The sequence below is a fragment of the Panthera tigris genome, chromosome E2, assembly GCF_018350195.1.
Source record: "Panthera tigris isolate Pti1 chromosome E2, P.tigris_Pti1_mat1.1, whole genome shotgun sequence".
NCBI lineage: Eukaryota > Metazoa > Chordata > Mammalia > Carnivora > Felidae > Panthera > Panthera tigris.
The window spans coordinates 4,964,636-4,989,358 of record NC_056674.1 but is presented as its reverse complement, the minus strand read 5'-3'; the positions used below and the strand labels follow the sequence as shown (position 1 = coordinate 4,989,358).

Genomic DNA, 24,723 nt, shown 5'->3' with positions numbered 1-24,723 from the left:
AGCTATGACATTCTAGTCAAAGTCTTGGTTACCTAACAGTGTTTCCAACTGTGTCTTGTCATACGGAGGAAAGATTCTTATTGATATTATGCAAACACATGTATTGGAATAAACATATAAGAATAGGCACCGAGAGTTTCTGAGATCTGGAAGAACCAGGTAGGGAGAAAAGATTAATGTTTCCATTCCTTTACCAAGTTATATTCTGTGCACTTGCTGAAGTCAGTTAACCTACGAGGAAAAGGTTCCTCAATCAGTAAACAACAAAACACTTCCCAGAGGTTTTTCTTTAACTTCCAGGTAGTTAACATACAGTGTAACATTAGTTTCCTGTGGACAATATACTGACTCAATAATTCCATAGAACACCCAGGTCTCAACTCACAAGGGACCTCATTATTCCCCATCACTTATTTAACCCATCTGCCTACCCATCTCCACTCTGGTAACCATCAGTTTGCTCTCTATAGTTAAGTGTCTTTTTCTTGGTTAGCTTCTCCCTTTTGTTATTTTTCTTTCCCTTTGCTCACTTGTTTTGTTTCTTGATTTCCACATATGAGTGAAATCATATGGGATTTGTCTTTCTCTGACTGTTTTCACTTAGCATAACACTCTCTAACACCACCCATTCATACAAAAGGGAAGATTTCAGGGATGCCTGGGTGGCTCAGTTGGTTGAGCTTCTGACTTCAGCTCAGGTCATGGTTTCACACTTCATGAGTTCGAGCTCCGTGTTGGGCTCTGTGCTAACAAACAGCTCAGAGCCTGGAACTTGCTTTGGATTCTGTCTCTCTCTCTCTCTCCCCCTCCCCTACTCATGTTCTCTGTCTCTCAAAAATAAATATATGTTAAAAAATGGCAAGGTTTCATACCTTTTTATGCCTACTAACATTCACATACACACCAAATCGTCTTTATTCATTCAGGAGTCAGTGAACACTTGTGCTGGACTGTTGGAATCAGAAAGGCTCACTGCCTGTCACAGTTGAACTGCTGCTCCAACAAATCTGGGCCCTGGACAGAGCAAGAGTACAGGACTATACTCATCTTGAGGCTGACTGATGACAAGAATATCCCTCACAACAATGAATTGTCTTTCCTGAAAGGTCACCCATCTACATTGGATCTCACTTTCACTGGAGTTATATCTTGAGATATTAGTGCTTGAACAACCACAGCACACATCCTGCTGATCCCATTACAGTGTCCAGAAGTCTTCTTCATCTCCAAAACCTACTCTGCCATGTGATATTTTAAAGCTATGCCCAAAACGTTTGCATCATCTAATACCCCTCCTCCATCCACTGCCTCTGATCTACACCTAGGCAAACCAGTAATCATTGTCATCTGACAGCTTCTGGGCCTCAGTAAGAGAAAGGAATTCAGTGTCATCATGAAGAATCATAAAGGAGGACATCCCCAATCTTCAGAAACCCAGAATATTTGCCAATTCCTTATCTCCATGACACTTATTCATCCGATGACATCACCAAGAGCTGCCTAGGACCCTGGGTGACTAGAGGGAACCACCTCCAGGTATTTCCCTGCATTAGAAAGAGTCCTTCATATTTTATTTTCATAAGGCTTATCTTTCTCTCTGAGGATGATGGCTTCATCATGTTTTACTTATATTCCCACCCCGCATCCCAGCGCTACAGGTCTGAATACCCACGGTCTTACATCTCTCATCTCAACTAAGCAGCTAGTGAGGACACTCTCACCACAACACAGGCACAGAAGAATGTTTGTGATGTCCACAAATCTGGCACCAAAAATGAACAAACATAGCACCGGAGATATGGTGGCAACTGGGAAATAAAGCAAGTAGAAGTTATGTTTCTATATGCATTCTCAGTTGTGCAACCTGGGACAGGTGTTTCCTCGACACACAGAATCCACTATGCTAATTCTATACCTTGTATGTTTTCTGTGTCTCATCTGGGCTACATTATCACTGCTATTGGAATTTGTTTCTCCTACCAATGGGGTATCTATTACATACCCAGTACTAGCATATGTACATGTTTACTTCATATGCACATGAAAACAAACCCCCCCGCCCCCGCCATGACTGGGGGCACATAGCTGTCTTAGCTGCCATGGAGGCATGCTTTAGAGCCCCTCACTAAGCCCAGATTTCACTATTCAGACTAAACCAGGTTTAAGCAACCTCTGTGCCTTCTATAGGGGACACAGAGGGGTAAGCACCGGGAAAATCAGACCCAGTTGCTCACAACAGCAGATAAAAATGTCCTATCAAAAGTTACATTATCTTGTGAGTCTGTAGGGTGTTGTCTAAGGAATGTACTAGTGAGAGGGGCTGGTGTCAGTCAAGACCCTGTAAAACTCCTGGCTAGGGGCACCTGGATGCCTCAGTAGGTTAAACATGTGGCTCTTGATCCCATAGTTAATGGGTCTGAAGGCTGTGTCTGGCTGTGTGCTGACAGCAGAGTTGCTTGGGATTCTCTCCCTACTACTTTGCCCCTCCTATGCTTATGCTCTCTGTCTTTCAGATTAAATAAATAAACTTAAAAACATATGTACTGGCTGTACAAAATGAATGCCCGTAGGGTTTCACGGAGTACCTTAGGTAAAAGGTCAACAGTAACCCTGAAGAATCTGTGATATATCCATAATAACATCACAGTATTCACAAAGAGGAGAAAATGGTATAATGGATAAACGAGGGGAAAAATAATGATACATTATGTAAATCCTAAGGCCGTGGAGAAAACGGGTTACTGGTTGTGCTATGCCGTTGTGTTAGGAAATGAGTTATAGATTCCATCAGTTACCTACAACCTTAAATACAAGAGGATGGGCTAACATTGCTGGTGGGATCACAGTTCATTCACTACACATCCATGTTAATACATTAAAAACCATTATGTTTTATTAATTATAATATATTAAGTTCACAAGACCAATTTATGCATTTAAAATCCACTCGACTCAACAAATCGTTGTTCAAAATATAGAATACAAGTGGTAAAAAAGCATTTATGTGTTGGTGTAATGAAACGGGAGTAGTGATTTCCCTAAGTGTGGGGCCGGAGGTAATTGTTGAGAGATGTGGATGTACAATTTATGCCATTTGGGGGAAGAGTTAGCTAGGCTCTGGCTGCCATCTGTGAAGATGTCTTCAATGCAGCCACATCAACTCATGTGCTCTGACTATTGCTCTTATAAAGATCTATCAGTTCACTGGACTGCCACCTCTTTGCCTTTAAGATCTTATCATAAAACATTTCCTTTCTAATATGCAGGAAGTGTTTAGAGTTAATAAATGGACAATGGTGTTCTCAACACCTGTCTCAGGACAACTTACATCCATGGTATAACCACAAACAGTATCTCCATTTAGATTTGTTTCAGATGTTGTGCATCATACTGTCCTTTATCATCTGTGGAAAATTAGACATGCCTGGGTCCCGCCTAATGAAGAAGGGTATCTCATACCTTTGATGCAACAACAGTCAGCCACATGGTTTCACACACCCACTAGGAATAAATGAATATTCTGAAGTCATTTGAGAGTAGGAATACATTAATACTTGCTACTTACAAATCCCAAATAGGGTCAATGTAAAAAAAAAAAAAAAAGCACATTTTGAAATTAAGTATACCTATGCAAAAACCTATCCCCTAGATCTTTTGAACCAGAATAGCATATATGTTTCCAAGTGTCTAACTCTGTGTTATTCCTTAAGTATTTTGAAGCAATGTCTGAATAGAGTGACTGGTGTACTCCTTTCTACTCGATTTCTGTAACATTGACATTTGATGTTCAATGAAATACTTTTGTAAATCTACCTTTCCAGTGACTTTCTTATATGCAGTCTCTTGTGTTTCCTAAAGTGTACATTTAAAATGAGGGTCTTTGTTCATTCATGACATTTCTAGGGTTTGCATGTAGGGTGCATTTTGTGATAGTGAGCAAAGATTGAATTGCAGGTAAGGTGTGGCCACTTTCCATTTCACAGTTTGGCTCCATTGTGATAGCTAGAAGGTGGAGTAAGATGTGACTTGCAGGGAGAGCTTGCACATTCTTTACATATTTATGGCTACTCTCCAATAGGAATTCTCTGATGTCCTGTAAGGGCTGGGCACCACTTTTAGGGACTGACTTACATTCTTTTTACATTATCAGGTTTCTCTCCAATGTGAATTCTGTGACGTGGAGTAAGGATTGAGGGCTGGCTAAAGGCCTTGCCACATTCCTTCCATTGGTAAGGTTTCTCTCCAATATGAGTTCTGAGATGGTGAGTAAGGATTGAGTGCCTGGTAAAGGCCTTGCCACATTCTGTACATTGGTAAGGTTTCTCTCCAGTATGAATTCTGAGATGTTGAGTAAGGATTGAGTGCCCATAAAGGTCTTGCCACATTCCTTACATTTGTAAGGTTTGTCTCCAGTATGAATTCTGTGATGTCGAATAAGGTTTGAGTGCTGGCTAAAGGCCTTGCCACATTCCTTACGTTTGTAAAGTTTCTCTCCAGTATGAATTCTGAGATGACGAATAAGAATTGAGTGCCTGGTAAAGACCTTGCCACGTTGTTGACATTTGTCAAGTCTTTATTATGGATTTGCCTGGTTCTATTTAGTGATGAGCAGTCCTTAAAGGCTTTACCACACTCTTTACATTGTACGATTTTTCTCCAGCATGCACTTCTTGATGTTGAGATCGTGTTGACTGCTAATGAAAGACTATGCCACAGTCCTTACCCGTGTACCTTTTCTCTCCAGTACCAATTGTCTCATGTGTATTTAGTCTTGGTGACTGACTAAACACATTTCCAGATTTATAACATGTGTATGGGTGTTTCCCCTCACCAATCGTCTGATGATCACCATCAGAAGGCTGCTCGAGATCTTTCCCACATTCATTATATTTATAAGGATTTTCTCTCATATGTGTACTCTTCTGTATAACACGTTTAGATCTTTGAGACAAGACTTCCTTACCTCTATTACATTCAAAATGGCTGTCTGGCAAATGAGTACGCAGACATTTGTTAACATTTGAGCCCTGGTTAAATGTTTTCTCAGATTCACTGCAAGGAGCAATTCTATGTCCATTGAAAATACTCTCATAGTTTTGTAGGGTTGACTTCTTTGTGACGTGCCCCTCAAATTGACACCCCTTAACACTTTCTTCTTTATTTTTAAATCTATGGTTTTCAGAAATAGTTGATTGAAAGGTCATTCAAATCCTATTTTCAAATTGGTTCAAATACTTATTTTCCACCTGAATGTGGTAACTTCCCAGATTTTCCAAATTTTGTTTCGACAAATAAATATGAATCTTTGACTTGAGTCTTTGGTGACGGAAACACATTGCTTTGTAGAAGTAGCTAACTTACAAGGGGAGGTTTTGCAAAATGCTTTATATCCTTCACCATATGGGGCAGTGAGATTCTTCTCATGGGCAGATGTCTCCATTTGGAAATGTCCGTCATGATATGTTCGATGTCCTTCACTCTCCCCATTGTTGTCCCAGTCTATCATTAAGTGTAAATTCTCATGGGTGCTATGTTCACCCATTGACACTTTTTGGAGAGAAGGTTCTAAGCACGGCTTTGGCGGGAAATTCTAGGTGCATTGTGAAGATACAGCTGAAAGATATCAAATAATAGAAAAGTAAAATCATCCCACTTACTACTCTCAGATGAATATACTGAAGTCTTCTATTATGCAACCTTAGAATCAATCAGAAAACGACAGCCAAATGTTTGAGAATGAATCATCAGGACTTCATTTCTCCATGGACACATAAACTTGCACAAAAGACACTGACCATATAGCCTAATAGATAATTCTGTAGTATTGTCATGCTATCCTGAAAATCATTTTCCTATACCTTGAATAATCAAGAAAAGTACCACATGAGCCCAAAATCACCACAGAAGGAAACTTAAACATAAAACTGAAATCCTTAAGACAGGATACAGTAAAACTAAGACCATATCAACCATAGGAAGTGTTGGCATTCAGAAAAGATGAACAAAATTGATACACCTTTCAATCAAGTCAGAATGAAAGAGAAAAGACCAACTAAAGGCAGCAGTGAAGTGAAAGCAGACACATTATAACTGACATGACTGAAATAAAAATAATTATGAGAGGCAATAGAGGATACTTATATGCCCACAAATATATACCAAGAGATGAGAATGAATTCAAAAAATGGTAGAAGCACCTGTACTCCATCCTGAAAAAAAAAAAAAATCACTACAGCTGACAACTATGTAGACTTAAAGAGTAATAAAAAACATGCAAAACAAACGAAAAACAAAAAAATCAAACTAACTCCAAATAAGGAAAAGTCCTATGTCCGATGAATTCATTGGAGAATTCAAACAAACAGCTCATGAGAAAGTACTTTAAATCTCTTCAAGTATTTCCAAGGAGTGAAAAGAGAAAATATGAAAATACTCTGTGGTACCAGCATTGCCAGGTTACCGAATCAAAGGAATACACTACTCTAAAGAAGGCTAAAAACTCCTAAAAAAAAAAAAAAAAAAAAAATCTCTGTTCACAGATGATATGATCTTTAGAAAACTCTAAAGAATCCTTATTTTTATTTTATATTATTTTGGTCATTGCTTGTTTCATTTCTGGTAATTTTTTCACTACTTTCAATTTTCCTATTTTTTAAGGTTTTAAATTTTAAAAATTTATTTTTTAAATAAATGCTTCAAATAATGAAAACATTGAAGTCAACAACATTACACCAAAAGGATCGAGAAAAGGAAGACTCTTAGCTGAAATTTAGTAGGAGAAGAAATAACAAACGGAAATCTGAAATCATTTTATTTAGAAAGATAAATCAGAACTAAATAAAATAGAGACCAGAATAATCGGGTTAGGTTCCGATACGCCCACACTGATGTAAGTGTTCTCGGTGTTTAAACTTTGGGTTTTCCTCCTAATAAACACTCTGATTTAGAATCATGTGTGAAAAGTGGTATTGACTTATTGCCTCCTGCTGTGAATTCTCTGACTTTCTTAGATTTGCCTTTTCATTCCATAGTTTGCCAAATGTCTACATCTGTAAAGTGTTTACGCTTTATAAAGACACTGGTATTTACTGACGTGTATGTTAAAACCAAAAGTCCTTCCTCATTCATTACATTTCTAGGGTTTTGTCCAGTATGTTTTCTCTGATGTTAAGTAAGAGTTCAGTTCAGGTCAAGACTGCCAATATTCTTGACATTTGTAAGTCATCTCCCCAGGACGTATTATCTCATGTTGAATAGTTTTGCTTACAAACTAAACGCTTCACCACATCCTTTGTATTTGTAGGGTTTCATTCAGTGTGCTCTCCCTGAGGTTCAGAAAGTTTGTAGTTGGGCTTAACAATTTTGCTCATATTTAAATATTTTTATTTAGCCTTCTCCCCAATATGTATCTCCTTAGGTTGATAAGTTTTGAGTGGTAAGGACTTTGCCTCTTTGTATAAATTTGTTAGATTTCTTCCCATTATGAAATCTCTGCTGTTGAGTGAGTTTTGAAGACTAGTTAAAAGCTGTCCCAGAGTTACTACATTTTTAAAAATTCTTTTTGCAGTGTTTTAATCCATGTAGGTATGCAACTATCAAAATTTAAAGGATACTGCTTAGTGCTTAGTAATTAATTATACTCTAAGAAAAAACTCTACCACAAAATTACATCTCTAAGTGATCAGTGTCCTCAGGATCTCTACATTTTTAAGTCTTCTCTCTAGTCAGGATACGATGATGTACAAGAAGATTCGAGCTTACATAGAAGACTTTCTCACATTTCTTACTTTTATACTGGTTCTCTGGAGATGGAGTTCTCTCATGCTTATTAGCATTTCACCCTCAATTCATGTTTTCCCCACACTCATTGCTTTTGTAACTTCTGTCTCCACTATAAACACCTCAGTAATTACGGAAGTTAGAGTCCTCAACTAAAGGCCTTTTTAACAACACACACACAAATAGTTGCTCAAAATCTAGTGTTGTATTGTAACTATTGAACAGTGATGTTTGGATAAAACCCTCCTGTGTTTATCAAAATCAGAGCCTTGGGAACAGGGGGATTACGTGTTGGTGGAAGAATAATGAGACCTCCAAGCAGGACTTCTCAAATCAATCACATTTAGAATTTTTATCTCCCTTTTCAAATGTCTAACTCACAGAATTGTTTCAGTCAGTGGTTAATCCAATTTTATATTTGGAATACTTTCAGTATGGGCTAGGTGACTTTTCAGAATTTCCAAATGTCCTTCCAGAGAATGTGTATCTTTAAAAACTGGATTTTTTACTTTTGCTCCAAAGACATTGTTCTCCAAATATAATGAGTTAAGGTGAGGTTTTCCCCAGAAGGTTTTTTATCCTTGATCTCTTCTAGCAGTAGCATTTCATTACCAGTAATTGTGCCCGTTTGGTTATATCCCTCATAATAAACATTCTGCATTTCCCTACACCCCATCACCTTCCCCATCATCCCTTAAGTTTAAATACTCAGGGCCACAGTGTCTACTTTTTCCCATATCACTGTACCAAAGGACTCTTCTTGGTTGTCGACCAACAAGCCTAGGGTGTTATGGGAAGACACAACTAAAAGATACAAAAGAAGTCATCACACTTACTACATTGCATATATGTAAGTATGCTAATGTGCAAAAGTAATATCCATGATAGGACACTAGCAGAATGAAGATAGGAAGCACCAGGACTTTGCTCCTCCTTGGAGACACAAATAGACCAAAGGAGTTTTTGAGGGCTCCAGAAGTCCATTAGGAGAATACAGCACACCCAGACAAGTACAAAGGAAGAAGAGCCATAGTGAAAAGACAAAGAACGTTTAGGACACTTGCTTACAACAGCTGCCCACTCTCCCTGACACTCCATGACAACACAGTGACAAAAAAGTCTTCCCTCTGTCGAGGAGAGAAACAAATGTATGTTCAACGATCTGGTTTCTTTGCTGTCTTGAGGGACTTGTTTCTGTCATGCATGGCATGGGAAGCAGAAGGAATGAGAGCATCCTCTGGATACACTGTGGTAGCTGCTCAGACAAAAAGTGAACATTTGTTCAAACACTGGAGAGACTAAAGAGCTGAAGAACAAGAGAGGAAAGTATCACGGTCTCCAAAGAGTAACGACACTTTTTAACCTTAGCAGTTACAGAAACTCAGACATGACAAATGCCCAGAACATGTGTCACTGTACCTAGAATTACTGTATTTTGTGTTCCTCTCTACAAACCAAGTCCATAATCCTGGGCCCAGAGGCTGTTATTTTCACTTTTTTGTTTTGTTTTGTTTTCATTGTTTTCGTGGGTTTTTGTTTGTTTGCTTTTTAATTCCCAAATGTCAACCAAAGATATAAAAGGATACAAAGAAATAGGATTTTGTGTTCCAATTGGAGGAACAAAATACATCTCCAAAAGTGGCCCTAAATTAATCAAGTACTATTAATTGACTGACAAAGAATTCAAAATAACCGTCATAAAGATGCTCATGGAGGAAGAAGAAAAATAGGTAGGTATCTAAATGATAGCAGGAAAACTATTCATGACCAAAATGTAAAGCCAAGGAAACAGAACATATCACCAACAATGAACAAGAAATTGGGAGATGAAGAGTACAATTGCTGTATTTAAAAATACACTAAGGGGCCAACAACAGACTTGATCAAGTAGAAGAAAGAATCAGACAACCTAAAGTACTCTTGTGTTCAATTACCTGCTAAGAATCAAAGGACAGGGTCTAGGGACTCATGGGACACCAACAAGTGATCCAATATGTATATTAAAGGAACCCCTGATGAGAGGGGAGGGAAAGGGGGAAGAGCATTGATATGAAGAGCTCAAATCTTGTATGTGGAAAGAAGAGACAAATGTAAGAAGCACAGTAAATTCATAGCAGGATAAATGTCAAGACGTGAACACGGTGACACCTTATAATTAGCCTATCAAAATTCACAGGCGAGAAGAGAAATTTGAACCAGCATGGCAAAAGCCACTCATCTCTTCCAAGAGAGCTCCTGTAAGCTTAGTGGGATGATTAGCAGATCTTATAGGAAGAAGCGCACAGGCCCATGTAGTCAGGTATTGAAAGTTCAAAACATATCCACTAAGAATACCCTACCTGGCCAAACTGTTTTTCATGAATGTAGAAATGGAGACTTTCCCAAGTAAGAACCCCTCTACGTTTCCAAGTAGACCTCTCCTACAAGAAACATTAAAGGAGGTCCTCCTGGTTGAAATAATAGGATTCTAAACAATAACTAAAACCACATGAGAACAAAAAGCCCTCTGCTTAATGTAAAAATTTATACAATTGGGGAGCCTGGGCGACTCAGTTGGTTAAGTGACTGACTTTGGCTCAGGTCAGGATCTAAAGGTCCATGAGTTTACCCCCACATTGGGTTCTGTGCTGACATTCAGAGCCTGCAGTCTGCTTCGGATTCTGTGTCTCTGTGTCTCTGCATCTCCCCCATTCGCAATCTCTGTCTTTGTCTCAAAAATAAAAACTGATTAAAAATTTATAAAAAATATACAAATCTGTCATGTTTTAATGAGGTATCACAAGTCACTTTAGTTTCTGCAACAGTATCTTTTTCAATGAGAGTATAAAAAATCAGCGGTGCCTGGGTGGTTCAGTATGGTAAGCAACAGACTTCAGCTCAGGTCATGTTCTCACAGGTTATGAGTTTGAGCCCCACATCAGGTTCTGTTTTGTCAGCACAGGGCCTACTTATGATCCTCTATCCCCACCTCTCTCTGCCCCTTCCCTGCCGATTGTCTCTAAATAAACAAATTAAAAAAAAAAAAGAGTACAAAAATCATCAATCGAGGTAAGTACATATTAACAGACAGAAATGGTATTATCAGTAATTTAAGGTAGGTGCAGGGGTGGAGGTGATATGTAGAATAATTTTGTATGCAATTGAGAATATCAGTTTAAAATGTGTTTGTGTACCTTTAAGACGTTCTATGTAATCCCTATGTGAACCACAGAGAAAATACTACAGAAAATGGAAAAGTTGAACAGAACGGTACCAAAGCATGTCATGGGTATAAGAGCACAAATAGGATAAAAAATTCTAAATTTGATACAGAGGTACAGAATATACGTGAGAGAGAGGGAGAGCAGGGGAAGGGCAGAAGGAGAGAGGAAGCGAGAGAGAGAGAGAGAGAGAGAGAGAGAGAGAGAGAGAGAATCCCAAGGACATTCCATTCTCAGCTCATAGCCTAACATGGGGCTCAATCTCATGACCCTGAGTTCATGACCTGAGCCAAAATCAAGACTCAGATCCTTAACAGATTGAGTCACCCAGGCACCCTGAAGGTATAGAATGTTGAAAAATGATTTTCAATTCACAAAAGTAATTCTCTCACGCAAGAAGAATATAATGTCACCAATAAATACGTGATGAAATTAATTATCTGTTATGATGACTCACCAAGACATTAGTTGTCTATTATTATGACAATTCACCTAGACATGATAAAACATTTACTGACCACTAACCAAGGAAAGAAAGATGAGTCCCAAAGTATCTGTGGGTCATATTTATACCAAGAAATACATACATAAATTTATTGGTAAAGGGCCTGGTTGATTCATAATTGACTTAAACTCACATTGTCTTAAAATGCACTAGATGAACATTGTCATCCTGTACAAGATACACAGGTAAATGAAACTACAACTACCTCGTGGGGAAAGTCCCATACAAAAGAAAGTACATTATTACAGAATGCAAAACCAAAATAAGACAAAATTTAACTGCAGTCTACATAAAAAAAAAATAGATTAATCCTGTCAAAGGAAACCTACCATATAACTATAATTTTAAACTGCGACTACGTACCCATGAAAAAGGAGCATTTGGATTGTTGGCATGTCTTCATTGACAGTAAAACAGGAAAGGTATTTTTTTTATATCAAGCATAAAATGCTCTAATGAAAAATTTTACAAATGAGCACTTAAAACACATTAAAAATGTATTATTTTCTTAATATATTCCTCCCCTTACACAGAGTGTAAGGGTATAATCCATTGTTTAGAACCAAGCTGACTAGCACAAAACTTTCCTTCCTAAATCAACAAACACTGCCAAAGTTGGAAAATATCCTGACAATCACTTTATAAACAAATCAATATTTGGGATGAAATTCAGATACATTCTGACAAAGTAGAAGAATAATCTTGTGATTAATTTTTTTCTGAAGTAAAATTACATTTATGAACAATCCTTTTTTATATGGAATTTCTTCTTTAAATGTTTATTTATTATTGAGAGAGAGAGAGAGAGCACATGGGCAAAGGAGGGGCAAAGGGAGAAGGGACAGGTGATCTAGAGCAGGCTCCACACAGACAGCAGACAGCCCCATGCTAGGCTCTAATTCCCCAACTGTGAGATCATGAACTGAGCCAAATTCCAATGCTCAATCGACTGAGCCATTCAGGCACCCATTAACTCATTTCTTATACGGCACATATCCATATCATATAGAACTTTTGATTCAAAAAATTTCGAGATGTGTCTCATATACAAATTATTTCAAAGTACAAACACCTATGAAAAAGTCACAGGAACTTCCTACTAGAAGTATAAAATGATGCAATTACTAGGAAATAAGGTAACCATTGAGACTTTATTATAGGCTGTGAGATCTAACTTCTAAATGTTATAGCTGCTTTATGGCATTAACATGCAAACATGCTAGGAGACACAGACATGTGTTAAATTATTTCATCATTGAGCAATGGAACTCACAGAGTGGAAATTTCAAATGTTGGTTAATACAAAGACAAGTGAAATTTTGGTGTGAAATAAAGGATTCGATTTTCTCATTTGAGGGAGGTGTTCTGTGATCTCATGAAATTACTGAGCCTCAATTGTGTACAATTAAGATAAAATCCTCTGGAACTTTGGAAAGCATAAGCCAGAAAACATGTGATCTCTGTCTCCAATGTTCCCCACATTTCTGCATCAAAACCCAATATGCCCACTACTACCTTGACACACTTGTCACAAGAAGCAAAACAGAATTCAGAAATGGCTTAGCATAGAGTTCCTCAGAAATACAGAGAGATCCTCTAGGGCTCTCACAGCAATGGAGAAGCTCTCAGATTATGGAGGTCCTCACCGGGGATGTGGTGGACCTTCACTGGAGCTGAAGGAGAATCCTTGGAGAATCAAGGAGCATGATGTGTTAGAGAGCAGATGACCCTCTGTGAGAGGGAAAGACATCAAACTAGGCTTCACAAATGAAATTTCATTCAAGGAGAGCTACCTGAACAACATTTTAAGATCTATCTTTCTCCTTCACATTTGGACCTCACGTGTGTCATGTGCTTCACTCCCACCTACCTGAGTGTGAGGCTACTGTCTCCTTTCTCTTCACACCCCACAGCTCCTTCTCTTGCTCCAAAACGATGACCAGGTCTGGCTTTGACACAATGAGACCTGTTTATCAGAAGAAAGGAATAGAAATACTGCTGGAGATTCTACCTTTCTTTTTTTTTTTTCTTTTTCCAAAATTTTTTTTAACGTTTATTTATTTTTAAGACAGAGACAGAGCATGAACAGGGGAGGGGCAGAGAGAGAGGGAGACACAGAAGGAGATTCTACCTTTCAACTCAGTATTGTACTCAGCAGACAAGAGAGGACATTGAAAAATTCTAAAAAATGATTTCTCAAACACTCTTGTGCAAGAAAGAGCCCCTTTAGAACATGCAGGAGGAGTTTCAAATATTCACATCATGACCAGCCTTCCAAATACTACCAATACAATAAGCAGTAAAAGTTGGAGTTTAAGATGTGGGCCATACCGTCTTTTGCCACTCAATGTTTAGAATTGCCATCAATCTACAGAAATGGTGATGGCATCTTAAAAAAGGGAGGCTGAAGCTGAAAAGGAAACATCATGAAGATATTTCTCTACATCTACAAATCCCCATTTCCTTCCCTTGCTGCAGGGATCTGAATCCCAGTCATACAAAGAGGAAGCTTCCAAGAGACAGTCTTCAAAGGAACGAACAAAACCCGAGCAGGGTTTGGGAAATCTAGAAGGAGATATCCTCACCCAAGAAGAGGAGGTGTCCATAGGTCTCTAACATCACATCCCTGTGCAGCTCCCGCTGACTGTGGTTCAAGCATCCCCATTCCTCCTGAGAGAATTCTATGGCCACATCCCTGAAGGTCAGGAGTCCCTGAAATAAATACAACAGTCATCCAGTGGCCATTGGCTGTGTTCATAATGCTACCTAAGATGAAAGGGAAATGAATGTCATCAGGTAGACTATAAGAACTGATGTTCACCGCTTACCTGCTTGTACCCAATGACCATACTCCCTCATTTTACTTAACCTCTTTCTTCTACTTCTGGCAAAACACCCTGTGGACACAGTCTCCAGTCATGGAAACAGAAAACATTCAACAAAATGGAATGACCGCCCCAAGGAAGAGCTTGGGCAGGCCACGTTGAGCTTAACCCCTATGCAGATGGATGATGGAGTGAACTCAGGGAGGACAGTTCCCTTGACCTCCTTGTAATAGCAAAATCTCCACCCAAGGGGGAAAACAAACCTTGCGTAACACACAACGTATGTATGGAAGTGTCCTCTTAAGGTACGTGTGCCACCTTATGCCCAGTTCAGGTAAAATGACAAGGCTCTACTTCCTAATTGTCCACCCGAATCTTAAATAAAAGGAAATCAGGGGCGCCTGGGTGGCTCAGTCGGTTGAGCGTCCGAATTTGGCTCAGGTCATGATCTCTTGGGCCGTGGGTTCGAGCCCCGCGTCAGGCTCTGTGTTGACAGCTCAGAGCCTGGAGCCCGCTTCGGATTCTGTGTGTCCCTCTCTCCCTGCCCCTCCCCTGCTCATGCTCTGTCTCTCTCTGTCTCAAAAAAAAAATTAAAAAAAAATTAAAAAATAAATAAATAAATAAATAAATAAATAAAAGCAAATCATCGCCCCAACCCCCTTACTCTGTGAGTCTCTCCTTTGGAGGTTATTCCCTCTGATCTCCTTATTGGCTGAAATCAAGCTTCCTGTGTGTGACAACCCCAGCTGCTGCACTATGACTCTATTATATTTGAGGATTAAAACACACAAATATGTCAACTTTTGTGTTATTGTTTTCATTTTCTGAAAATATAAGGCAGTAATTAAAAGGGTATTTCTGTGACAAGACTGTGGAGGAAAATAAAAATTTATTTTGGCATTTTTTTTCTTTTTGTACTTTATCATGTTTTGCTATTTTCTTTTTCTCTCCACCTGGTGATGAGACTCTTTCAGTGACACAACTTCAAGGGGACAGATGATTCATTATCCTCAAGGAAACTCCCACATTTTATCAACTCTAAAGACAGCTGCCTTAGCCTTCCTAACTCCTACTAAATTCCCAACTGACTAATCTTCACTCATAGGTAGGAACCGATTCATCAGGAAGAAGTTACAGAAGCAGAGACCTTCTACTTTAACAACCTTAAAGATGTAAGGGTCTACGTTGTTCAAGGGGGGCAATGATGAGGGACACAAAGTCAAGAGTTGTGTAGCTTCAATTAAATTTCCTTACACTTTGCAACCCGATGACAGGATATGCCTTTCCTCAAGTAAATCATAGCTGCTTTCATACCTTAATGTTTAATTTTTTATTAAATACTTGAGACAGGCAGTGTATGACATTCCTTTATCAATGGGCTCCCAAGTGTAAGGAAATTTAATTGAAGCTACACTTCTTTTGCCTTAGTTCTCCCCACCAGAAACTACAAGCAAAGAGAAACTCAGAAGAAAGAAGTTTCCAGCTGAAATGTGATGGCTTCTGCACATCGCTCAGTAAATCTAAGATACTTAACAAAGATCGGGGTGGGGGGGGGGGAAGGATGAACGTTATAAGGGAGAGATCTGGCAGAGAGAACCAGGCCAATTAAAGAAGTGAACACGAAGTGTAAGGAAACAAATTGCTATCAGTGCCTAAGACACACCAAAGGACACATGATCCCTGGTGTGTTCTGTTGGCCCCCAAACAGTAAATCTGATAGTCAGTCTAATTATTAGAGAATACAGTGGATTTATACAAACTTCAATCACATGTACTTTCAGTAGAGGCTGCTTTGAGACAAACAGGCTTGAGCACCAGGTAGTAGAGGAGTCCACAGGGACCACCTGGCTGAAGAGAGGCAGGCCCAGCAGGTGACCTGTCTCAAAATATGTAGAGGCCCTAACTAACTAACAAGTGGGTACTTACAACCAGGCAGAATTACCACAGGAGGGAAAATTCCATTAAGTTACCATACATACTCATCTTCCCCCTTCAAAATCAGCCCCTAGTCACTGCTCACAGCAGGAGCCTCTCATCTGCTGTCCTGGCCACCACTCCTTTGGGGTGTTTTCATCAATCTAACGTCTTATTCTGCCACAGATGAATTCTTTTCACCACTCATGCCGTTGGCTTCCACAGGATCATCGGCCCATATTTGGGAGCCCCATCTGAATGGGAGAAACACCACTTTTAGATGGCTGTTTCCATGTCCTGTCATGTCTAGTATATTTTAAAGAGTATCTTTTTCACATTTTACAAAGCAAGACTGCTCTCCCCCTGCTTTTTTACCTTTCCAAGTTATTCAGGCCTCATATCCATTCTCTGTTTTTTTTGCATTTATTATTTGGTCCAAAAAGTTTCTTTTATTATAACACAAAGAGAGGACCTGTGGGCACCAAGATCCACAGTGGGGTTGTGAAGAGTGACTATGTAGCCAGGGGAGGGAAGGCAAAAAGGAGGTCTCCAGAAGGATTCCCATATGCTTAAGAGGATTCCTAAGATACTGGGGGCCTTGTATTTTTCATTTTCTTCATCCTGCTCTACAGAGAGGTACTAAATGGGGAACTAAAGGGGAACGGTTCTCCTCGGCTGAAATCCCACCACCAGAACCCATCAGCAACAGGAATCTTGGACTCAACACCTTCCTCTTTGGATAGGTCCTAACGGGAATATTTGGAATACTCGCAGTACTTTAATTAGAAGTAACAAGTGTTGACGTCCTAGTGAAAGCCTGGTTGGATAATGTAGAGAAGACTCCTGCTTACAGGGGAGTGAGTTCTAAAGACCCAACCTTGATTATCGTTCCTGAGAATGTTTTAAAGCTTTGTTGAAAACATAAGGCAGAAACACCAAACACAGAGAAATCAACATTTGCAATTTCTAAATGCATGGAATTTTAGGGGGAAAAGATGACACGGCCTTCGACCTGGAACACCAAGTTTACCTGAGAGCTGGCTATTTCTTCTTCTTTCCCCTTGTCCTCTAGATTTCTTTCTCAGAAGGTATTTGTGGACAAATCACATCTGCATCAGGAGAAAATGCCCTTAAAGGCACCAACAGAACGTCTTCACCAGAAAAGTGCTCACTGGCAGGTGGGACTTTGGAATGCAGAAGGACAAAACTTCCTAGTTTTTTGTGTCAGGAGCTTTTCAGAAACGGAGACTACGTACTTGGAGCCCAATCTCTGAGTTTTCCTTCTATAGTTCCAGTGGCTTCCACTCCCACAGACACCCACAAATTCTGCTACAGCATAGGAACAGTGTGCTGGGTGGACATAATCCTCCCACACTCATGTAGAGGAGACCCTGTTACCTCTCCTTGAGCAAAAGCCTGCACTCAAATCCCATGAATTAATGGGAAGCCTTGCCAACTGACTCTGGCCTCAGGGAGAATCACCTGGAGCACTTAATTAAGTCAACACTGTTGTTTCCCACCACAACAATTGACAGAATCTGAGGAGGGGTCAACAGCAAGGGTCAGTTTTGAAACTGCACACAGGATCCCATTGGGAACCATTTGGGGAAGAAATGAAGGCTATGGTTATCATTCAGATTCAAACCCATTTCTTCTTCTCTGATCAGAGTTTCTGGACATTGGAAAGAAGAGTTACAAATTTAAGAGCCAAACACACTTTTAGCTCTTTAGCTAAACTTTTCCATGTCTTCCTAATTCCCAATGACAGGGCTCCAAGGAACCACAGGTGTCTTTCTAGTCCTCCCTTTCAATTGGCTTGGATAAACTACTCTGTGCCCTGGGAATAAACCTCTCTTTGTCCTTATTGACACCTGAGTTACACTCTTAGTGCTCACACCCTGTGGTACCAGCAGCCCTTGCCTCAGAGAACTAAATCGGTTAAAAAAAACCAGGGTCTCCATAAATAGCAATGGTCCCCAGTCTATGAACTTATTCCTTTGTATCTAGGCCTTTTGAGCATTACACACCAATTTCTCCTTAGTTCACTTGCCCCAGTTCATTTACTGGACTGAGATTTCTTTGGAAAATGTCATGCCAGAATTCCTTTTTCCCAAAAAGGGGGGAAATCTAGAATTTGACAGTAGTAACAACATTTGGAAACAAAGGGAGATAAATGACATTTCAACGTGTTTTCTATGCTCTGTCTCTGATGGCACTTGAGGTGAGGTTAGTGGAACTGATCATTTAGTCCTATTGGATGAGCTACCAACCTTCTTGTGAGGAAAATGTTCAATGGATATTGGCACAGTCCACAGGGCATCACTCATTGAGTTTCAAATAGATCCCTCAAAATCTATGCCTGGAATTATTACCCTATAAATAAAGAAACAGAACAGGGCATCAAGCACATTATAGTGGATTACAAGGCTAAGGCCCTAGATCAATGGTCATGTTGATGCCATCTTGAGCCTCAATTGCTGCAAAGGCCAGGACTTCGGACCATGGCAGCCTGGCAGAGCGGGACGGGGATCAGAGAGCAGGGGTGGATGAGGTCCTGGAGGCAAGAGGTTCCTGGGAAGGAGAGTCCTGGCAAGGGAAGTTTATATCAGGAAGGGAGTTGTTCCGGTCCCTGTAACACCCCTATTGTACCTGTGAGAAAACCCAAAGGCTGAGGATGGAATTTTGATTAGGACCTCTGAGCAAAAAGTAACATTGTTATCTGTCTGTACCCTGTTGTTCTCAACATTCATGCACTAGTGACATCCATTCCCGCTGAAAACCAATTTTTCCCTGGAACTGACCCATGCAATCCTTTTTAAAATAGTCCAATTGATAAGGATAGCTTGTATCCTTTCACCTTCACTTGGGAGGAAAGGGAATACACCTGGTCAGTAATCCTCAGGGTTCCACAGAGGAACCCTGTATGTGACAACCTTAAAGGCTATATTGCATGATAATAAGTTTTCTGCAGTCTCTCCTTTGTTGTAGTATGTACATAATTTTGTTCTCTGCTCCCCTTCTCAAGGTTCTTTGGATGACACTAGCATACACCTGTGAAAACTTGTGGCTTTAAAGAGACATAAATTGCCTGAAGAAAAATTACAGCTTGTTCTAAGCCAGCTTAGATATTTAAGGCACCTGCTGTCTGAACAAAGTCTAGAATTCAAGACATCCTGAAAATCAAAAACCTATGTATCAATTCTGAGGCTTTCTTGGACTGTTTGGATCTTACCAAATTTGGAGTCCAAACTTCTCTTTTATAGCTCAAAGTGTATAAGCTTTACTAAAAAAGGACAAACTTCACCCTATTATTTAAAAAGAGTGGGATGGCATAGTGTTTGAGACTTTAATGAAGACTCTAAATCCATAAAGAACTTATCAAACTCAACACCCAAAAAACCAAACAACCCAGTTAAGAAATGGGCAGAAGACATGAATAGACAGTTTTTGAAAGAAGACAGCCAGATGGCTAACAGAAAAATGAAAAATATGCTCAACATCACTCATATTCAGGTAAATACAAATCAAAGCAATAATGACATACCACCTCACACCTGTCAGAATGGGTAAAACAGAAGAATCAACAGGCGTTGGTGAGGAGGAAGAGAAGGGGAACCCTCTTCCACTGCTGGTGGGAATGCAAAGTGGTGCAGCCACTCTGGAAAGCAATATGAGGTCCTCAAAAAACTAAAAATACAATTATGGGCAACTGGGTGCCTTAGTTGGTTAAATCTGACTCTTGATTTTGGCTCAGGTTGTGATCTCATGATTGTGGAATTGAGCCCCACATGGGGCTCCACACCAAGCATGAGGCCTGCTTGAGATTCTCTGTCTCCCTTGCTTGCTGCCTGCCCCCCCCCCCAATAAATAAACATTTAAAAACAAGAACAACTGGGTCACCTGGGTGGCTCAGTTGGTTAAGCGTCCGACTTCAGCTCAGGTCATGATCTCGCAGTCTGTGAGTTTGAGTCCCACATCAGGCTCTGTGCTGGAAGCTCAGAGCCTGGAATCTGCTTCAGATTCTGTGTCTCCCTCTCTCTGACCCTCCGCCATTCATGTTCTGTCTCTCTCTGTCTCAGAAATAAATAAATGTTTAAAAATTTTTAAAAACAAGAACAACTTAGTTTCAATCCTTCATGGCCAATAAAGATACTTGTATTATTTTAATCTACCTAAATTTCTTAAGACTTGTTTTGTAGACTGGCATGTCATCTATCTTGATGTATCTCAGAAATTTTGTTTTTAGGACTCGTTGTGGTTCTCATTCTGTGCACACACAAGCCAAGGGATCAACACATTAATAGGAAAACTATCTCAAGTAGATTGTCTCTTGAGAAAACAGCTACCCCATGCATCATTTCCTAGGGAGCATCTTAGTAACTTTTTATGCCCCCTCTTCCATCATTGTAATTTTTCTCTTTTTCACCAGACCACCTGGCAACAAGTGAACACCTGGGCTTAATGAATGCACTTTTCCCAACTGCCAGCCCATATTGTCTTGAGTGACTATCACTGTGTATACAGGTTCTTCTCTGTATCCTGGAAGAATTACAAAACTTCCTCATCTCATGAGAAAAATGTAGTCTGTTGTTTTTCATGTTAGTCATTTATATATTCATGCCTTATAGAGTATTATGTAGAATTACAAGCCAGTGACATTGTAGGTAAAATTATCAATAAGGTAATCTATTCTAGTAACAAACAATAAACTATACCTATAGAATGAAACCTCTTATATTTATTATATAAATGGCTGTACAGTTATATTGTTAATGGTCCCAGCAATGAAGCCAGAGTCTTATCAGTAATACAACCAGGTGTCCTGTAATAATGCAGAAATACTTGAAATTCTCTTTGATTGTGATTATAATCTATTTCAATATGAGAGATTATATTTGCCCAACACTTATCTGAATATGGGGTGTGAAGACAGTTGCACAAAGATAGTTAACAAGCTGGAGGGTCCCTCAAGAAATGGGGGTGAGGGAAATTGTCTCTGAATTGTAATGCAACTGAGCAGAGATGAAAGTTAGGTTTTAGGGAATGCAGGCATTAGAGACCAAGTGGTGAACATTGTGTCTTGTATCCTAGGAGAAATGTTGAAGTCTTGATAGATGACAATACTCAAGGAAATCCATTAGCATGTTTAAGTGCTTTCAGTTATAATTGTAATATTGAACTGCTGGTACAGAAGAAAATGCAGGCAGATGTGTCAGCTGATATATAAAGAGAATGCTGGTAGGTAGCAAATAATGAATAGACTTTTCCTGTCTGAGATCAATTTAATGTATTAGGTGATGTGCTGTAATTCACTTGGTCTGTGTTAAGCTTTGATGCCAATTCACTCTTTTGAAAAGAAATAGGTTACAAAAATAGTCTTCCGCAGTCTCAATTTTTTGAAAAAAATGTTGCTTTATTTAGAGACAGAGAGTATGAGCAGGAGAGAGAGGCAGAGAGTGAGAGATAATCTGAAACACTGTTAGCACAGAGACTAAAACAGGTCTCAATTCCAAAACCATCCCTGGGATTATGACCTGAGCCAAAATCAAGAGTCAGAGGCTCAACTGATTGAGCAACCCAGGTGCCCCAAGAACGAATTTTATTATTGGTAGTAGTACTGTTTTTGTTTACCTTGTTAAGAATAGGAGATAGTTGACCTCTAAACAACGTGAGACTTAGGGCCATGGATCCCATGATGAAGTTGATAATTCATGTATCACTTCTGACACCCCCAAATTTAACTGTTAATAGACAACCGTTAACTGGAAACCTTACCAATAACATAATCAATTACACATTTTGTATCATATATATATCATGGTCATCATATATAGATATGATGGTCTCACAATATAAGCTAGAGAAGTATTAAAAAAACATAAGAAAATTATATTTACAGTACTCTAATGTATTTATGAAAAAAAAATGTGTGTGCAGATAGACCCATGCATTCAAACCCATGTCTTTCAAGGGTCAACTTTAGTTACTAGTAATATTGTCCCAGAAATCTGAGTGTTTATGTTAAATTGCTTTTTATTCTCCTACAAAATAGACACAGAATTGGCTTAAGTAGAATTGTACAAAGTTTTTGCTACATAAATTTGGAAAGACAAAACTGGGAATATTCCATAGGCAGGGAGATAAAGAAACATCTCTTTGCCTCCCCAGCTTCATCCAGAACCCTCGCTTGTAAAGCTCTTCTAGGTCTGGCCCCCTCCTGGACTCTCCCTTCACTGAAGAGCAAACCAAACCTGATCTCTGAGGTTTGGTTTGCTACTCCACCCACTTCTCAATGATAGGTGCTAACATTTTGCTGAAAATCCAATATGGAAGCAAAGTCTGTAGGTTTTGGTGCCTTAATTTCTTTCTCATTAAATTCTGTGACTTGAAAGGGGTTGGGACAGGCCCTGCCAGAAAGTACCACTTTGGCATGTGGATTATTTGGAGCTGAAGGCAATGAAGACGCTATGGGCTCAAGAGAAACTTTGGTTCCTTCTTTAACTAGACAGAAGAATCTAAATTGGGGGCCCTTTCCATAATAAGAGTTATTACAGACATAAATTTTATCTGATTAATCCATGTATATGGCAGAGCAAACATCTAATTACCAATGTCAGGGAGCAAGAATTCATGTTCCTTCAAGGGTCTTTCTAGCTGGAATAAGAATCAAATTGACAAAAGACAGATTAATAGGAGAAAATCAAGTGTAATAGCATATGTACAAGGAATCCACAGCGATATGGAAATTTTAAAGAAAGGCAAAATGAGGCATATATGTGATTGTGAACTGAGGCAAAGAGGGTAGAGGTCCCGGATTTCAGAAGGAAGGGTAATAATTCACAGGGTCATAGGAAGAGCAGAAGTCAGGTAATTAGACATTTTCCATACCACAGAGATGAGTCACTCAGAGAAAATTTGTTAATAACCTTTATTCTAGAAAAGACCTTCAATTTAGATTCTTTTGTGTGATGAAGGGAGGAACAAACCTTTCCCCTGAGACCATAGTGACTTTCAAGTGTTTTCAGCTCAGAATAATCCACATGCCAAAGTGGCACATTCTGGATAGGGGGCGGCCGTCCTGAACCTCTTCATCAAACACCTGCTCCTTCCTATTCACTCTGTCAATAGCATTCCTTTATTTTGAAATCCCAGACTCCTACTCCTTTCTCCTTGGTTCAGGATGAAATATATACCTCATTTTGCCTGCCTGACTTTGGAATGGCCATTTGTACATGGATTCCCCATAGGTATGTAGCAGGATTCTTGCACAGAGAGTCATGACACTGAGGCTTTTCTTTCTAGGAAGCAACTTTATTTGTGCCGACATGGGCTCAGTTGGGTTCATACCTGACAAACTGAGCACTGAACGCCATGTGGTGTAGCCTTTCATGCATTTTCTACTTCTTTGTATCCCATATATGGGCAACATAGAGACATACAGTCTGGTTGGGTGGTCTCATGTTACAGGGTCTTGAGGGATGTCACCTACGCACATAGCCAGGTTGCTTTCCCTTATGTTGAGGTCTTTTCTCACCACATTCTTTAGGGAGGGGACTCTACCACACTGCCCCCTTTGATTCTTGGACCCCCCCCCCCATCTTGGACCAAAGAGCATCATCTTGGATTAGAGGTTTATATTTCCATAACATCATCACATGCATGGCCGTTTTTCTTTCAACCATTGCCTCAATGAGGCTGGAGACAGACCATATAAGCAGAGGAGCTAGGTAAGGTAGGATTAAGCAAGGTCCCAAAAATCAAGAGGATAATTCACATGAGGGTTTTGAATCTCCTGAGACCTGAAAACCATCCTCCAAATAACTTCCTGGGGTTCCAACATTTCCAGCTCTGGACTGGGACATGAACAACCTTTCTCATTCGATCTATGATCTCTTCTATGACTTTTTTTTCCTTTTTCTCTTTTTACTTCTTTAACTAACTTTTTATTTTAGAATGATTTTAATTTTATAAAAAAAGTTAGAGACAGCACAGAGAGTTCCCATATACACCATAAGCAGTCTCCCCTATTGTTGACATCTTGTGTTAGTATGGTACATTTGTCACAACTAAGAAACCCAATATGATGGATTACTTATTCACTAGTATTACATTATTTAGATTTTTAACATTTTTTACTTAATGTCCCTTTTCTATTCAGGATTCTATACAGGACACCATGTTAATATAGTCATCTTGTCTCTTAGCTTTCTTTTGGCTGTGAAAGTTTCTTAGGCTTTTCTTGCTTTTAATGACCTTGACAGTTTTGAAGAGCACTTTTTTAGTCATATATTTTTTGGTCACGTACTTTGTTGAATGTGTCTCACTTTGGATTGGCTGATATTTTTCTCATGATTAAACTGGAGTTGTGGGCTTGAGGTTTAGGAAAAACCACAGAGTTAAAGTGTCATTTTCATCACATCATATGAGAGGTATATGCTATGAACATGACTTCCCACTGTTGGTTTTAACCTTGATCATCTGGCTGTAGGTGTTTTTCAGC

The 24,723-nt window shown here is 39.4% G+C and overlaps 1 protein-coding gene across 1 annotated transcript; it reads right to left on the bottom strand.

Moving 5' to 3' along the window:
* Nucleotides 1–13,340: 13,340 nt before the first annotated feature.
* Nucleotides 13,341–14,333, bottom strand: LOC122234240 (putative protein ZNF720). Its single transcript, XM_042970003.1, has 3 exons — nucleotides 14,313–14,333; nucleotides 14,070–14,196; nucleotides 13,341–13,450 (listed from the first exon to the last, which is right to left on the bottom strand). Exons 1-3 carry the CDS (start codon nucleotides 14,331–14,333, stop codon nucleotides 13,341–13,343), a joined length of 258 nt encoding a protein of 85 aa, XP_042825937.1.
* Between the last annotated feature and the right edge of the window lie 10,390 nt (nucleotides 14,334–24,723).

What these genes read in the sequence shown, in the direction of transcription:
- LOC122234240 (XM_042970003.1), bottom strand. Translation starts at nt 14,333, where the DNA reads ATGGTCATTGGGTACAAGCAG. An exon ending in TGGTCATTGGGTACAAGCAG is followed by an intron (nt 14,197 to 14,312) that starts GTAAGCGGTGAA and finishes TATTTATTTCAG; the next exon opens with GGACTCCTGACCTTCAGGGA. An exon ending in TGGACACCTCCTCTTCTTGG is followed by an intron (nt 13,451 to 14,069) that starts GTGAGGATATCT and finishes TCTGATAAACAG; the next exon opens with GTCTCATTGTGTCAAAGCCA.